This window comes from Mus musculus, chromosome 5, assembly GCF_000001635.26.
Source record: "Mus musculus strain C57BL/6J chromosome 5, GRCm38.p6 C57BL/6J".
Lineage (NCBI taxonomy): Eukaryota > Metazoa > Chordata > Mammalia > Rodentia > Muridae > Mus > Mus musculus.
Genome location: NC_000071.6, coordinates 147,655,956 through 147,673,361, shown reverse-complemented (window position 1 = coordinate 147,673,361; position 17,406 = coordinate 147,655,956). Strand labels below are relative to the sequence as shown.

At 46.0% G+C, this 17,406-nt stretch overlaps 1 protein-coding gene and 1 long non-coding RNA gene across 9 annotated transcripts in view; one reads left to right on the top strand and one right to left on the bottom strand.

Moving 5' to 3' along the window:
* Positions 1–17,406, top strand: part of Flt1 (FMS-like tyrosine kinase 1) — a 164,835-nt gene that overhangs the window by 53,077 nt on the left and 94,352 nt on the right. For all 6 annotated transcript variants that reach the window (NM_010228.4, XM_011241000.3, XM_006504801.4 and 3 more), the window contains exon 10: positions 639–798. In NM_010228.4, coding sequence (NP_034358.2) covers positions 639–798 — 160 coding nt within the window. The remainder of the gene's footprint in view (positions 1–638; positions 799–17,406) is intronic.
* Gm35383 lies at positions 4,916–13,672 on the bottom strand. Of its 3 annotated transcripts, none has more exons than XR_377214.3 (3): positions 13,393–13,672; positions 12,453–12,554; positions 4,916–12,272 (listed from the first exon to the last, which is right to left on the bottom strand). It is a non-coding gene; the product is annotated as a predicted gene, 35383 (long non-coding RNA). The 3 variants fall into 3 exon arrangements; XR_377215.3 differs by having other exon boundaries at positions 13,484–13,672; XR_003955835.1 differs by having other exon boundaries at positions 13,584–13,671.

Below are 17,406 nucleotides of genomic sequence, written 5' to 3'. Positions count from 1 at the left end.
ATGTGTGCCACATGCATGCCTAGTGTCTGAGCAGGTCAGAAAAGGATGTCAACTCCCCTGGAACTGACAGATGGTTGTGAGCCAGCCTGAGAATCAAACCCAGATCCTCTTGCAAGAGCAGCCAGTGCTCTTAACTGCTAAGCCATCTCTTTAGCCCCACATACATGTTTATATTCTTAAACCGCTTCTAATGGTTCGGATGGAGTTCAGTAGCAGAGCACTTGCCCCCTAAGTAGGAAACACTGGTTCTATCCCTAGCACCACGGAAAAACAGAGGAAAAAACGCCACACTCTGTCCCTGTCATAACCACTTCACAATTTCTCTGTGGTGTGTGTGTGTGTGTGTAGCCCTGGCTGTGACCAGGCTGTCCTTGAATTCAGAGATCCGCCTGCCTCTGCCTCCCAAATGCTGGGACTAATGGAGTGTGCCACCACGGCTCAACTATTCATGTTTTCTTATCTTTTGTATGCAAGGTGGCTTTTATGTCTCACCAATAGGCATTTTTCTACGTAATATGACCATTTTTTGCTCCCCTACCCGCGGCATCCAAAGCCAGTGTGACTGGTCTCTCCAGAGAGCTCCCGGAGGAAGCCCCCGGCTCTGCCCTTGACCTCACTCTGCTTCTCTTCCTCTCTAGTGAAACCTCAGATCTACGAAAAGTCCGTGTCCTCGCTTCCAAGCCCACCTCTCTATCCGCTGGGCAGCAGACAAGTCCTCACTTGCACCGTGTATGGCATCCCTCGGCCAACAATCACGTGGCTCTGGCACCCCTGTCACCACAATCACTCCAAAGAAAGGTAGGGACAGTTAATGTCTTCAGTGATTTTTCAAAGACCAACTAGATTCTTTAGTGGCTGGAAGTTACCAGATGTATATTGGATTTGGGGCAGAGGCTTTCCCTGTGTTCGAGCCTGCAGACAGTAGGTCTTCCTTCTCATTGGAGACAGACACCCTACCCTTGGCTCATGAGATCACAGGAACATGGGACAGAACCACGGTTTCCCGGGACCGGGGAGCTGTTATGTGACTCAGAATTTTCGTGCACCCTTTCCCAGTTGAGTAGCCCTGCCAAGAGCTCTTCTCCTCCGTCAGTCACCCTGGTCTTTCTACTCTTCGTTTTCGCATCCTTGGCTGGAATCCAAGTTCTTCGTAACACATGGCTACCGTTTCCTATTTTGGGCTCAGCCCATGCTTTTCCATCTGTCTGGATTTTGCTTCCACCTATTGTCTGTCTCCTAAGAAGTTGGTTTTTTTATCAGACCCCCAGGCTCAGCTCCTAACGTTACCTTCCCTGTGAACCCTCTGGTCTGCCTCATTCCAGCTCACTTCTCCCTCCACAGTATAGGCGGTAGCTGTCATCACGCACCATCCTTGTTGTGTTGGCCCATGTGCCCAGCTGTCTTCTTCCTTAGGCTCTGGATCAGCCAACTGCAATCGTTTAGCAGATGCTTGGTATAAGCTTGTACAATGAATGCAACCCTACCCTCTGTCAAGCGCCCGGCGTTCTCCTTGCGTCCTGCCCACGACTGATCCTTGTTTGTTTTGTCTCCGGTTGTTTAGTCTAGAGAGATGATACCTGTGATAATTCATGGGAGGGAATTAGAAGGACAGGAATAGAATGGCCAAGTACAACCGGGAGACTAAAACACTGAAAGTACCCGAGGGTTACCATACTCATCTCGTCTCCGTGTTGCTTTTAGCTCTCCCTGGAGGATGCTAGGGACGATTGCTATTAAACTAAAGCAAACAAACTCCCAAACTAGCTTGATTAAAAAGCAAGCCTGGGATAATTCTGTGATGGCTATTTGGTTTTCCTGGATCTTCCCGTAGTTGAGATTCTCCATCGCTGTGCTAATCCCTTGTTTAGGACACGGTATAATGATAGTGGAAAGTTACTGGTGAGAGGTGGAATTCATGAGAAGCAGCTATTTCCACATAAGTCCGATTTTTCATTTGAGAGTCATTTTCTAAGAATAGAAATAGAAGTTGCAAAATATTTAGGACTTGTGAACATTTCATGGAGAATACAAGAGAATGGACCGCTGTGATTTTTTATTATTTGGCTAGTTTTAGTTAAGCATCCACGCTTGGTGGATCTGCCTCAAATATAGGCATTTGTAGTGAACTGGTGAAAAACTAGTCAGTCAGGATCCAAGTTTAGAGTTACATTTTTATGAACTAGCATAGACTTTTATGCATATATTTAAATTTCTGTTTTAACACTATCAAACCTAAAGCTTCAATGTTGCTCTTAACTGAATTCTAAGAGTAACTATGTTAGAAAAAAATTCAGTTCTGAGGTCAGGACACTGTAGTATGAGTTTGGGGTTGAATGAGGCTCATGAAATGAAACGAGGGGGCCCAGGTGGATGCCGTGTGTAGCGCCTCTCTTTTTGATCTCTGCGGTGTGCGATCTTTCTCCCATTCTGTGAAGGATGTTCAGGAGGTCCTGGAAAGATGTCTTACTCCTTTGAGAAAAAAAAAAAAAAACATTGCAAGACTCAGAAGTATTGCCTTAAATCTTTCTTGACTATTTGAATTATCCTTTTAAAGTCATCTTACTATTTATTTTTAACTTTAACAATTGACAAGCTAGACATGTGAGATAGATAGTGCCTACTATCCTTGATTCCTTCCTTGAATCAGGAAGTGTCTGCTATGCTTATTTTTGAGTTACATATTTGCATGGTAGTCTCTATGCATGATCTTCAATTATAAAAATGCCTAATATTTCAGAATGATTATACATATATGTAATAGTTATATATGTGCAGAATAATTATTAGTGCTTAAATCTGAGACTCTAATTCAATATCTACAGCTCAAGGCCTAGTTTATTTTGGTGTCCCAACATTATTAATTGTATTTCCATGACCAGCCACTTAATACAGACAAGTTAATAAAAAAAGAGAGATTCAGACCACTTGAATTTCAGCATTTCCTAGAATCTGACAAATATTTTAAAACTTCAGAACTCCAATGGACCTAAAATTTCTTAGTTAAAATATGGCGCACGCCTTTAATCCCAGCACTTGGGAGGCAGAGGCAGGCAGATTTCTGAGTTCGAGGCTAGCCTGGTCTACAAAGTGAGTTCCAGGACAGCCAGGGCTATACAGAGAATCCCTGTCTCGAAAAACAAAACAAACAAATAAAAAAAATTGATAAAATAGTTGATACAAATGAACTTTGTTTCAACTGAGTAATACTGTGGTTTTTGTTTCCCCTGTAATTCATTCTTATAAAGCATTTGTAATATGTCCTGGTGGCCTATTACACAGTAGCATAGCTATAAATAACAGCCACATGTTCTATAATGCAAGAAGACCGATGAAAGGATACTCAGCATTAGTGACACAAATAGATGAGAAATGTTTGAAGAGATGGCTATGTTTAAACATGATACAATGTGTACGAGTGTGGAAGTATCACAGCACCACATTACATTGGTGGTTTATAGGCTATAGGCATCAATTTTAAGAACAACACTAAGAATAAAGTGAGGATATTATGTAAGTTTCTATAACTAATGATCAAGAGGAAATAACAGAAGATCGCCCATTTCCCTATCCGACATTTGGATGGTAAGGTGTTCAGAGAAGGAGAGAATTTCTGGTGACTGTAATAGAATTAAATTGTCAGCCCTGAGTGAAGTGGGGTTTGAGGACTATTTGTCTTGATTTTTAACCATCAATAGAGACATCTAGTTATTTGCTGACCCTCTTTTGTGGTAGCTTAGCATCACCCTAGGCAGCTTCCGCAGGAGTATTACATGTTGGAGACCCTCTACACATCATCTGTTAATGTAAATAAAGATAATTAAACATACTTCACAGGCAGAGGTAACATGTCTGGGGAGAGCCCACGGTGACAGAGAAATCTGAGACTGGGCTTTTACTAGCATTTGGAGGACCGCATTTCTCGGAGACCCATACTAAGTCCATTCTGAGGAACATGGAGGGAAATGTTTTTGCCTACATCGGAACGAATTTCACAACATGGGAAACGATAATGACCATTTCTGAAAAGTATTGGATAGGGATGATGGGAAGTCGAATGCAAGTTCACTTTGCTATAAAAATAGAAATCTATTAAGTCTGAGCGGATACAAGCAAGTCAGAGGAAGAAAAAAAAAGGAACTAAGAAGACTAAAATAAAAGTAAAAGGAAGGGCAGAGAGGTGGGCGGGAAGCATGATGCGACTCCCTAGGCACTGACCACGCTGCTCATCCTTTCCCACCCGGCAGGAAGTAGCTCTGCCCAGCCCTGTAAGGAGGATAAGGCTTGGGCGGGGCAGAGCAAGCTGGTGAACCAGCTGCCTCGCCCATAGCCCATACCCAATTGAATTCACTTGTCCCTTGATTTTAAAGAATAAAATCGGAGCAAGCCTCCTGGGCCAAATGATACTCTTTTACTTATTTTTAAAGATTTAAAAAAAAACAAAAACAAAAACAAAAACTTTTTTATGTATATGAGTGTTTATCTGCTTGTCTTTATATGTACCATGTGCATGCAATACTTGTGGAGGCCAGAAGAGGGCGTCAGATGCCCCTGGAACTAGACTTAACCGGCGCTTGTGAGCCGTTATGTGGGTGCTGGAAATCGAACCCAGGTCCTCTGCAACAGCAGCCAGTGCTCTTAATCACTGAGCCATCTCTGCAGCCACGGGTACCACTCTTAATGACAAGCCCCTGGTGAGCTTTGCTGCAGTGTTAATACACTCACAGGCGAAGGAAGGGTTAAAGAAGACTGTGCAGGGTGAAGAGGCTGGTCTCTATGACAAGCGACAGCAGAGGGCTGGCAACAGGAGTCCCTCTCTGAGATCTGGAGTTCCCGAGAGGATGTGAGAGGGCTTTGGGCAGTATCTACCTGTGCTCACAGTCATCATCCCTGTTCAGAGGCTGCTTGACTCCTGTGTTTCAATGCCCGTGAGACCTTCGGGTGACCGAGTAATGGGTGTCTGAGCTCCCGTTCATCTCATCCCCCAATGCTTTCTGCTACCTAACGTCATCTCCCCAATTAGTAGCCAGAGCAACATGGTTTTTGTGTGTTTTCTTCTTTTCACTTTTTAAGAACTCAAGCTTGCTTTTAACGTGTGGCTGGGTCTTGACTATATGACAAGTCACTCTAATTCTCTCTCATCATCTGCCATAGCTTTTGGCAACTTGTTACAAACCTAAGCACACCTAGGAAAGGGGGACGCTCAGCTGGGCAGTCGCCCCTATCAGGTTGGCTTGGGGGCACGAATGTGGGGCATTTTCTTCACTGCTGAATGACACAGGAGGACCCATTCCCTCTGTGGGCAATGCCATCTCTAGGCCAGTGGGCCTGGTACTATATAAGAAAGGTAGCAGGGCAAGCCAGAGGAAGCAAGCTAGTAGCAGCCTTCCTCCATGGTCTCTGCTTCTCTTCCTGCCCTTGGCTTCCCTGGGTGATGGATCATGACTTGAAAGCCAAATAAACCCTTCTCCTGGCCCCAGGTTGCTTTTGGTCAGTATTTGATCAGAGCAATAAGAAAGCAACCGTGGTCACAGGTTTAAATTCAGAATAATAAATGACATCAATTTTATAACAGATACAGTCACAAAGCAGACTTTTAGTCTCTATAATGGAGAAAATGTTAGACAGCATGGATTTCTTTGCAAAATGGTTACTTTTAAGGACCCACTGTGCTGGCCATGGTGGTGCACACCTTTAATACCAGCACTTGGGAGGCAGAGGCAGGTAGATCACTGTGAGTTTGAAGCTAGCCTAGTCTATATAGTAAATTCCAGCCCAGCCAGGCCTATACAATAAGATCCTGTCAAAAACAAAAACAAAACAGTGATGGCCACTGAAATGTTTTAGGAATCACATTAATATTGCCAGTATCCTATACATTGATTTTGCACATCATCAGTGGCCAACCCAAATGTATGACGTCAGTCATCACATCACACAAATATGCTGTAGCTACTGGCCGTGTTAATTATCAGTTGCCACTTGTTTTGACTGTGTAGGATCAAACTTTCTTGGTGGTTACTTATTGCGCATGGGTGTGTACCCGCAGATGATCTATTACAAGCTGTTGTGGCACTAGAGACCTAGCAATCAAGGAAATGGGTTCTAATCCTGGCACTGCCCCTGACCTCTGTGGAACCCTGACTAGTTGGTTAACCTGAGCAACATTCTCTCTGTAAATGGCAATGGTTGGTGTCTCCTTTCCTCTCATTCCCAGGGATGGAAGAGCTCAATGAGAAAATCACCTTAAGTCACATGTTCGCCTTCCAAAAACAAACAAACAAACAAACAAACAAACAAACAAAACTAAAAACCGGGAATAACATGCCAGCTGATGTTCATGGACAGTTGCTCCTCAGCTGCCTATAAATTATGAGTTAACTTGACCAATTAACTGGAGATTAATGACAAATGAACAGAACATTTTAATGGATGAAAGCAGGGTGCTTATGTAGGTAATACTCTGCCTGTGATTCTTAACACAGGTAATCACCAAGTAAGAGGGGGAACAAGAAGGCGGGGCTGGTGACGCTCAAGTACACTTATGAGAGAGAGAGAGTGAGTGAATGAATGAATGAATGAATGAATGAATGTGTAACCATTCCTCCACCACCAGCAACATCCCACATACCCACTGGTGCAAGCCTGGACCATCTCTGGTGGCCATGGCCCAGCAGAGATGTAACACCTCTATCTGGCCATCTCTAAAATTTACCATGCCTTATTTGGCCTTTTTCCCATGAGTCCCATTAGGATGGAAAAGACAACACTGAAGTCTCAATTTGTAGAAGGCTAAATCGTCTTTATAACTTTCTTGGCTAAGCTGGTCAGTGGTCTAAGAAAAACTCAACAGACCCCCATGATGGACCCCAAAAACCACTGTTTCTAAAGCTCTTAAGTAGGTCACTATGGAGTCTAACCTAGTTACATCTGTTAGAAGACAAATAGGCAACATTATTCCCTGCCACTCAATGACTCTTTGACATCCCATCGCTGAAACACCCAATTGAGGGGCTCAGGGTGCACAGCTAGAGAAAGTTCACCAATTCAGGACTAAGTGTCATTCGCCCCTTGCTCCTGCGGGAGGAAGGGTGGCCTACAAAATCAGGGAAAGATGGGCTCGGAGAAGGGCCGTCCTAATTGCATTCCTCTATTGTTTATAGTTGCAAATCTGCAAGAAAAGCCGGCCAGAATCATTAGGGATGTGTCAGGGGTAGCTCGTTCCAGAGAATCATAGTTTGGGCACCAGCGGGGTGTGCAGAACGAACAGGATACAAACAAGACAATTGTGGCTGGCAGTTAATTAGAAATGTCCTCAAGGACCCAATTGAATCGGCGGCTGGCAAGAACGTGGATTAGTTTTTACGCTGCCGCCATTTTAGGCCCTGTATTCTGCTCTCTTCCTTCAGAAGGAGAGTTTTCAGCGGGTCAGATGTCTGAAGGAAGTGGTCATCTAAGAAGGCTGTGTCTGTGTAAATATGACCACTTTCCTCCTGTTTTAATATCTACTGCACTGTCCTTCAGTACTCTGAGACTTTCCACCCAAGGCTCTGACATCAGTCTTTGCAGAGTGCGTCTAAGTCCGAGGGCTCCAATAAGACATTCTGTAGGGAATTTTAATTGGCCGTAAACAAAACCTGGGGTCCAAATGAGGATTTAAGAAGACCACTTGCCCAGGCCTCTTGAACTGGACATTTGAGACCAAACTCAGCCAAGTAAAACCGGCCATCTGATACAAGAGACTTTTATCAGTAGCCAAGAGAGTGAATGTCCACTGACTAATGAGACACTTCTTGCGTTCTCGTAGATAATTGTGAGACGAGGAAGCACCCCCACATACTGCCCAACACGAATGTCCAGACAACGGCCCTTATTAATATTTCATACACAGTCCTGAGAACAGAAGCGCTACTTCATCTTCCAGACCAATGCCCCCTCTCCACTTGCCCGTGCTTTATAAAATCTCTCTCTTTGCCCACTCTTCATCCTACTGCAGGGAACCCAACAAGTAATTGTTTCTAATGAATTAACTGTCTCTTACAATTGCTATCAAACATTTCATTTTGTGTTTTGAATTAAGCCAGAACACTGCGTCCTGGGCAGTTTGCACTGGCTTTATTAGGGTCTTCTCAGCAGGGTTTGGTGTTGTTACCCAGAATTCATGGTAGCAAAAGGAAGTGGCACACAGTTTAAGAAAATGCCTCGAGAAGTTAGGCAGAGGCTTTTGGGTTATCTTTGGTCACATGGAGTAATGTTTAAATGTGGGGTGAACATTTTTATTGTGGATGTAGAGAGTGATGATCTGACCGGAGATCCTCATCTAGTGAGTAAACAGGCTGGACCCTGTATCTGTGCTCCGCTGAGAATCTTTTAGATCTCTAACTGTTGACCTGGTAGAGTTGTTTGTTGAAATATTCACTTTAGTGGCCAGCTTTCATATAGCTCAGGGCCCCGTTGGCACAAAACAGAACCTAGTGAATGGGGAAGATGGAAAGAAAGTAGACTGTAGCCCAAGAGGTACCCACAATGCAACACCCACCCTTGGTCCTCACCTCTACACCGTCCCTGTAGCTGGTCCTTCAAGTCTACAGAGTTGTCTAGACCTTGGCGGTTTGATGGGTGTGTCCCTCTGGCATCAAAACCTCTGCTCATCTCCTTGTATACGTTTTTCTCTAGTCCACATGGCCACTGACTATGGGAGTTGTAGTTTCTCTTGTTCTGCCAGAATGAGCCTTAAGCTCGGGGTTGGTTTCTCAGATTAGAGACTAAAAGGAAAGGGCTAAACAGGTTGGTGCTGTGGGCTGAGGATGGTACTATAGGCTGAGGATGGTAGAACAAGGGAACATTGGCAAGTTGTTTGGAACTTAGCTCTGCAGGTGGGAGCAGACCTTTGGCAGGAGCATGAGGCAGTGTGGTGGGTCTGAATGAGATGAAGCTGGAAGCAGGGTGGGCAGGGAGACAAAGAGCTAGTGAGCCCACTCATTGTACGCTTTGTCCTTGAGATCATGACCCTCTGTGGCTTTCTCACTGTACGGTGGGAGGTGAAGGGTGTTAATTTCTGGCAGAAGAGCCCCATTTGCTCACGAATGTTCTGGGTTAGAACTCAGCAAGCACTCAGCGCCCCCCCCCCACCCCCAGGCCGTGTCCCTGTTTCCACTTCATTACTATCTGCACCCCAGGACTGCATCAGGTCTCCACGGCCAGTGTTTATCATGAGGCTGACCAAAATGGGTCAGCCACTGGTGGGTGGCTGGTGGCCAGTTCTGCAGTTTAGAAGAGGGGCCATGTGAAAGGTAAGAGCTGGGCCCTAAGCACAATGAGCAGGCTTTGGAATATCAGATGGAAAAGGACAGGGATGGAGCAGGGGTGACAGGGGTCTAGTTAGAGAGGGCACGCCTCAAAATCAACACGGCTGGCTCATCAGCTTCGGCTCCAGGAAAAAATGAAAGGCACCATAGGAAAGGCGAGCCTTACTACAAGCTGCAAGTTTGGGGGTAGAGCTGTCAATCACTCCCCCTTGCTCCCCTGGCCAATGCCTGGGAAGTTCTACTGTCGGTTAACCAGAAGTTCTTCATTCCTACAGATGGCCTTTCACAGGCTCCCTACTAGTGCTCATACCTAGCGTGTGTCAGAGGCACTGAGTCCCTGAAAAGGCCTTCTGTGACCAAGCACCAAGGGTGTGAAATTGAATCTGTCTGAGGCCATTGATGGTCCCAGCCCCATCCCTGGACAATGGCAAGTGATCACCTGCCACTGCCTTCTTTATGATCTGCCCTTGGGAGAGTGGAAAAGTTCTTGGCCAAATAGAACTACAATGTGGGTAGAGATGATTTTGAACTAAATCGTCCATCATAGCCGCTAGGAAACATTTGGCTTTAGAATTCCATTTTAATGTTCTTTATAGTAATTAAGCACTGGCTTAGCAGAAGTGGCAAGCTCCTGTATGTCGTAGGCATGCATTATTAAGTTATCACAGCATTTCTAGGGGGGGCAGAGATTTTATCACTGCCAGTTTCCAACTCAAGGTAAGCCTGGGGTTCAAGGACCTTTTTAGGAAACAGTCCTGGCGGATGTGCCGGAGAAAGATGCCATGAGCAGCATCCAGTGCATTGGGATCAGGCGGTTGAAAGCAGTTCACATGTCCGTTTCCAGCATTGTGCTCATGTGAGCTCGTGCTTTCTCCTCCCCCTCTCTCCCTCCCCACTAAAATTAAAATGGTGACCACTCAGGCCTTCACATGAGTAAGTCTGGTCCAAAGCTGGTTTAAGAAGCCCATGTTGTGATATCACAAAAGCCAGTTGTGCAAGGTGTTAGGATGAAATATGGCCTACAGCATAAGAATGTAAGCTCAAGATCGGGCTCTACCACCCGCTGTCATCTCCCAGCTGTGGGTTCTAGACCTCTCGGAGACTGGCCTTCCTCATTTGTGCAATGGAGTCAGCAATGACATGGGGAGGTGGGGGGGTGGGGAAAGGGGAAGATGCATATCACACACTTAGTCCTGTGCCTGCCATGGTACGTGTGCTAAGATTCTGTGATGGAAGGTGCCTAGATCTTCTAGGGTACCCTTTAGGCAACTACGGGGTGGCTCCACTGCCGAAAACCACAGTCCCCAAAGAGGACCCTATGTGGACTGACTGTGAGCCATCTCTTGAGACCGTCCATGCTGGTTGACAAATGTTCTCCCAAGAAGCATGCCAGTGTCTTTGAATAGGTCTCTGAAAACTTTTCCCAAAATATAAGACCAGAAATATCATACAGCCTCAGTTACTTGGGAGGTCAGTGGAGTTACAGCCACCTGCGTCTACTGTATCCAGTCCTTCTTCAGCCATAAAAGGTTCAGACGCCTGCCCTGTGTAACCTCTGGTAGCTTACAGCTCTTGGTGGTTTGCTGGTGCATTCTCCATTGTATTCTAGTATTTTTTTTTTCCATAAATTTGACCTGTCTCTTTGATGGACAAAGCCATCCTTCAATAGCAGAACAAAGCAAACCATGTGTTTCTTTCAAAAGACATGGGAAAGGGATGTGCAAGGGAAAAAAAGGGGGTAATTTAAATTAAAGTAGTGCTGGTAACTGTGAGCCACGACTTCTGCCTACCTGTGGGAGATGGAGAAGACCACCACTGGTCCAGCTTCTGTTTTTTCATTAGGCCATAAGATGCCTCTTTCACACGTCAGCATCCCTGTCTGCCTTGAGACTGACCAGGAACATCACTTTGTCAGGCACTGATACAGCCAAGCTGGCTTTATCCAGGTCCCCATCAGATCCGTCGTCACTTATATTTGTCACTGTGAGTGGACGGACACCAATGGTGTGGCACAGTGATTGGTTTAAGAGGTGGTCTGAGGTCATCTGATGGTCACTAGTGCCTGTCTTCTCAGCACATTTGAGGTCAGTGACCTATGGCAGTTTGGCGCCTGATAAGTGTAAGGTCACATTAGGATTGGCCATTCTGTCGGGCTCAGTCTCCACACTTGGCAGCGAGCTGAGCCCAGGTGGGCTCTCTAGCCAATGAGGTCACACTGATTAGTAAGACAATCCCCCTGCTCCCGCGTAGCTATCAGTGCACCAGATGACAAGTAACGTTTCCAGTCTGGTTTTCTGTGCCAGGCACAGTGCTAAGCCACCCATTCAGTAGCCATGTCACAATTCCTCATAGCAAAGGGACCATCTTTAAATTGCTCAAGCCCTTCCTGTTTGCTTTTTAATGCCTATAATAAAGTCACGGTAGCATGGGGTTGGTCCGTTGCTATTTGCAAGGATTCTTTAGCCCTACGCCTGGGTAGACCAGTAGGCCAAAAGTGTTACACCCAGATAATAACCTCAATAAAAACATTGACTTTCTTCATTCATTTTCCTTCTTCGTGAAGGACTATTTGGTCTGCTGAGGAAGGGTGACTTTTATAAAGAGATCTTTAAGGAAATGTTAGGAGTGGCTACCAATAATATCCTTTAATACACTCAGGAAGGACATGCAAGAGGGTGCTCCAATCACTCAGTGAACATCCATTGCCATAGAGTCAGAGGTGGTTCGGATGCAGTACTCGGGAACAAGGCAGCGGCAATAAATGTTTGCAATAGTGAGAGCTCCAGGGGGATTCAAACCAGGCTAAGATCTGAGAAACAGCACTTCTCTCAGGCTCTCTGGGCATAGCACGGTACTCCTCAGTCATGTTTCTGCCACAGTGAAGGCCTCAGGGCTAGTCATTCGGCCATCTCTCTGTGTTGTCCAATGACAGGAGCAGAATTGATTGTGATGTTGTCATCTGTGACCCTAAGACAAAAAAAGCTTGAAATCATTCAAGAAAGCAAAAGGGTCAGAAAGGCCTTGACAATTTTTCTGTGACTGTCATTCCTATACTCACATTCTCAAAGACATCTGCTGCCCAAAAGCCGCCCCCTACATCCTCCCAGCTCCGCCACCCCTGTGCTAAACCATGACCCCATGCCCTACCGTGTAGCACTTAAGCTGTCTTCCTTTCTGCAGGCACCAAACCCAGTGATAATCTGACATGCTCTTCACTGAGTGATTGGAGCACCCTCTTGCATGTCCTTCCTGAGTGAATTAAAGGATATTATTGGTAGCCACTCCTAACATTTCCTTAAAGATCTCTTTATAAAAGTCACCCTTCCTCAGCAGACCAAATAGTCCTTCACTAAGAAGAAAAATGAATGAAGAAAGTCAATGTTTTTATTGAGGTGATTATCTGGGTGTAACACTTTTGGCCTCCCGGTCCACCCAGGTGTAGGGCTGAAGAGTCTTGATCCTAGCCCTGACTCTCAGAGATCCTGGAAAGGCGGGGGATGGGAGCTGTCCAAGCTCATGCTATAAGCCAAGCACAGAGGCTATCATGAAGAAGGGAGGCAGAGGCAGGAAGATAGGCCTGAGTGTGAATGGACATCCAGAGCAGGAAGCCTAGCAAGCCATGCCACTCATGGAAAAAAAGGTCTTATCTAAACAAGGGTGGCCCAGGACTCTGGATCCCCTCCACCATTGTCCAAGGAGTTGACCCAAAGCTTACCTACAGTCTCCAAAACTCTCTTTGCTACCACCCTACCCCCACCCCCACCCCACTGAGACAAGAAGCAATTTTCAGTATGGCCTCCAGGGCGTCACAAGGTCTCTCAATAAGGTCAGCCCACCAGAGTCCCCTTGGCCTGACCCCATGACCACCCTGAAGGGCCAGGCTCTCTTCCTGAGCTAAGGGAGCAGGAACCATTTTGTCTAAACACGCCTTCCAACCCCACGCCTCTCCTGCCAGCATCCTCTCCCCGGATTGTTTCATTTAAGAGGACGTGAGAGGAGGGAAGAGTGTTGGCAGAGTTGGTCAATCTGTTGTTCCTGATGCGCTATCACCAGTGTTTTGACATAACACCCACAGTGAGATGTTTACATCAAGCCCTCCCGCAGGATGGAGGCTTTTCTTCTCCTTTCTGGTTTCTGTTTTGTTTTGTATCGATTTCGCTACCCTTTTTGTGTCCTACCTTGAAATGATTCCGTGTTCTCTGCAGTCGCATCCCTTTTTGTGTCCTACCTTGAAATGATTCCGTGTTCTCTGCAGTCGCATCCCTTTTTGTGTCCTACCTTGAAATGATTCCGTGTTCTCTACGATCTCATCTTGGTTCTTAGGAGCAATGAACTCTCATTAAACACATCAGCACTGTTCGTGCCCATCCTCAGAGTTCACTAGCCAGAACAGAATCAAAGAAACAGGGAGAATATTTGGGTTGGGGGGGGGGCATTATAAAGCTTTCTAGAGTCTTGGTTTTTTTCTTCCTTGATTAAGTTTTAAATATACATTTAATACATTTGGGCAATGATTTAGGCTTAATGTAAGCATTCAGTAGGTGCTGGAGTACTCAGCTCAGTTCTTTAAAGTACTGAAGTTGTGTTAAAAGAGATGCACGTGTGCAGATTCACTCAGTTCTGAGCCTGTACCACATCTTCTCAGAAGAGAAGGCTGCGTCACCAAAAGCTAAAGAACAGATGCAAGTTTTAGATGCGAGGAGCGGACAGGAGGCACAGAGGAAACCTGAAAATCAATGTTGTTCCCACCCAGCACAAAAGGAAGAGCAGGGGTGCTCCGGAGTGCACAGTGTACATCTTGCTTGTGCGTGTTAGAGTCAACAGGGAATAAACTTGCCTTCAGGAACCATAGAATCTGTCCACTCAGAGAGCAGTATATAAGAAGAAATTGCACACACTAAGATGAGCAATGTTTATCAAAACCTGAAGAAAAAAAAAAGGGAGGGGGGCTTAAAAAAAACCCCACAAAACTCCCCAGTGCTGAAATGGTATTAATATAGGATTGTGAAGGCATTCTTGATATACACAAAGAAGCATTGAGGGGCTGACAGAATGGCTCAGCGGATAAGGGGGCTTGCCACGTAGGCCCAACCCCATGAGTTCAACCCCAGAACCCACATGAGGGAAAGGACAGACTGGCAGACTGAGCAGTGTTGCCCCGACCTTCATATGTGCTCTGCTGTCTGTGCACCCATGCAAATTCAAACACACAACAGGAATGAGTAAATTATCTTAACTTCTAAAGAAGGAGCCCCCTCTGGACCCTCCCCCCCCCCCCGCCCCAAAGCACAGTGATGTCTTGGTACGTGACAAACATCTGCGGGTGTCGTAACATGGAAGGGTTAAGTGTGATATTTGGAAATGTGCCTTGAAAGAAAAGCAGATTCTGCCTGCAGAGGCACTGTCTGGATGGGAGCTTTGACTTGCATTGCTATTGGGGGGGGGGCCCAACCTGCCTCCTGTTTGGAGTTATAAAGAGCCAGGGGGAAACAGGGAACAGAGCAACCTCCCCCCCCCAAAAAAAAAGAATCTAAAAGAGAGGTCTCTGTCATCTGCACCAAGAGGTCAGCAGTCCCCACTGTGTGTCAGAAGAAGAACGTTAGAACTGGGACCTTTGAGCAGTCTGAGTTGGAGTTAGGCAGACTGGCATGTTGTATGTAGGGCTCAGCTCCATATGTCGGTACCTAATCGGCTAACTTTTAATTTATTTTAACTGGTCTCTTATCCTAATGAAACATTTCAACCCCAGAGCAGCGGACAGAGATGGCACGGACCCACACTTGCCCCCAGAATGATTTTTTTCCTTTGGTTGGTTATAAATACCTCCATCTCATTGTGCTTGACACGCTGTATGCAAATAGAGGGGGGAGTCCTGGGGCTCATTGGGGGGGGGGGCTCAGAGTACTAGGAGGACAGAGCCGAGCTGATAACACTGGCCTTGTTCAGAATAGTGCATGGGAGCTTTCTTATCTCACTCCGGCAGGAGCTGCCGTGGGCTTCCTGTGGGAAACCAGGGGCAAGCTCTGCCTTCCTCTTGTTGTTCGCCTTCCGCCTCCCTCAAGACTGTTCCCAGCACCGTGGTTATCTTTGTATCTTCAAACATGGCACACTCTACTTCCTCAAGAGCTTGATGTATTCTTAAGACTTAGGCAAGTGCCCCTCCTCCCCGCCCCCACCCCACCCCACCCCCTCCCCCGGCCTCTTTTCAAGTGGTGGAATGGAGGCAGGCCCTCAATGACATTCTATTTTTATGGTTCAGTGACAAAGAGGGAAAAAAATAATAGCCCCTAAATTAGAAAAGAGCCACAGGACCTGTCCTTTTCGTTCGGAGGACCTGGCAAGCAAGCGGAGTCTGTGGTTTCCACCTAGGGCTTGAGCCTTGGTAACTTGGTCCTCACAGACAAGAACAGCAGGGGGTGAAGGGGCTCAGAGACCGGTGGCCCCAAGTGAGCTGAGCTGACTGACTGCATTTCCCTTGCTTTGCTCCAACATGTTTTGGGTTTGGTTTGGTTTGGTTTGGTTTGGTTTTTTGTTTTGCATTTCCTGAAGATGGGGTGTGAGAAGTTTTAAGATCTTTGACAAAGACTCCCCTTGTCCTTCTCAATGCTTCAAGGGACACAAGAAGGCATCTGAAGCCTTCTTGTCCAGTCAGAAGAGAACTTGAGTGGCTGAAGTCACAGCCCTGAGGGCACACACAGATGGCGTGTGCTCCTGGAGGATGCAGCAAGCAGTCCCTAGCAGTTTATGATACCGATGCTGTGTCCTACAACTCAGAACACTGACCATGGAAGCCGAGGGGAGTGACATTTATATGCTCATCCTGGAACTCTAGTATTAAAAGGTTTCTAGTAGAAAAGAAAAATGTCTGACTTTCCTCTTGCCTCTGTTTCTTTATATTAACCAACAAGGGCAAAAATGTTGCCTGGTGATTACAAAACACAGCAGAAATCTCATAAGCAATCTAAGGAAGAATGGCCTTTGTTTGTTGGTTGGTTGGTTTTGTATTTTTGTTTTAAATCTTTTCATTTACCTATAAGTGTTTTAGGTGGTGGTGGTGGTGGTGGGAATTGAACTTAGGTATTTGGAGAGATCTAGCGTATGGCCTAGGTACGGAATTCAATTGTTGAAACTGTCTAGTTATAAAGGCGGCGTGTGATTTAGAAGATGTGGCTGTTCTTTAGGGATCCCCCATTGAAGCATTACATCTAACTATGAGAACTGGGCATCGGTGGGCAGGGGCATGGCTCACTCATGTAACCTGAGCCCAGGGTTCTATCCTTAAGAACATACCACACACACACACACACACACACACACACCACATACACATATGCCACACACACACCACATATACACACACACCATACACACATCACACACATACCATGTACCACACACACACACATACACCACACACACATACCACACATCACACACATACCACACACCACACATTCCCATGCACAGATACACACACACCACATACATACCACACATATACACATACCACACATACACATAAACATATACAACACACACTATGTATATACACAGGTATACACACACCACACACATACACAGACCACACATACACAAACCTGGGTGGATAGATAGCATAGCCACATCTGGCCAGTACAGCACAGGAGACTATTCCGGGTCATACAATGGAAGAAGGAGACCTGAACCCAGCAGACTGGGCCCTTTAACCTTCTAGAGTTACTTCCCAGCCCAAGGCTCCTGAAGGGTCTCCTATCCTCTCTATCCCTCTCTCTTTTCTGCTTTCCCCTCCCACTTTTATTTCCTGTAACTCCTCACTGTTCTGGGCTACTTAGAAACTGGGGTTTAAAATTCCTCCTTGTTTGAGACTCTCCAGCTTCTGCCTGAATCGTGTTCAGGTTTCAAGCAGTGGGCTTTCTGTTCAGCAAAGGTTCTAGACCAGCTGCCAGGAATACTAGACAGCAAAATGCTCAAAATGGGAGAGGGGGAACGGGGAGAGATGACTCATCGGTAAGAGCACTGGCTGCTCTTGCAGAAGAGCCAAGTTCAATTCCCAACACCCACAACCACCTGTAACTCTAGTTCCAGGGGATCTGATGCCATC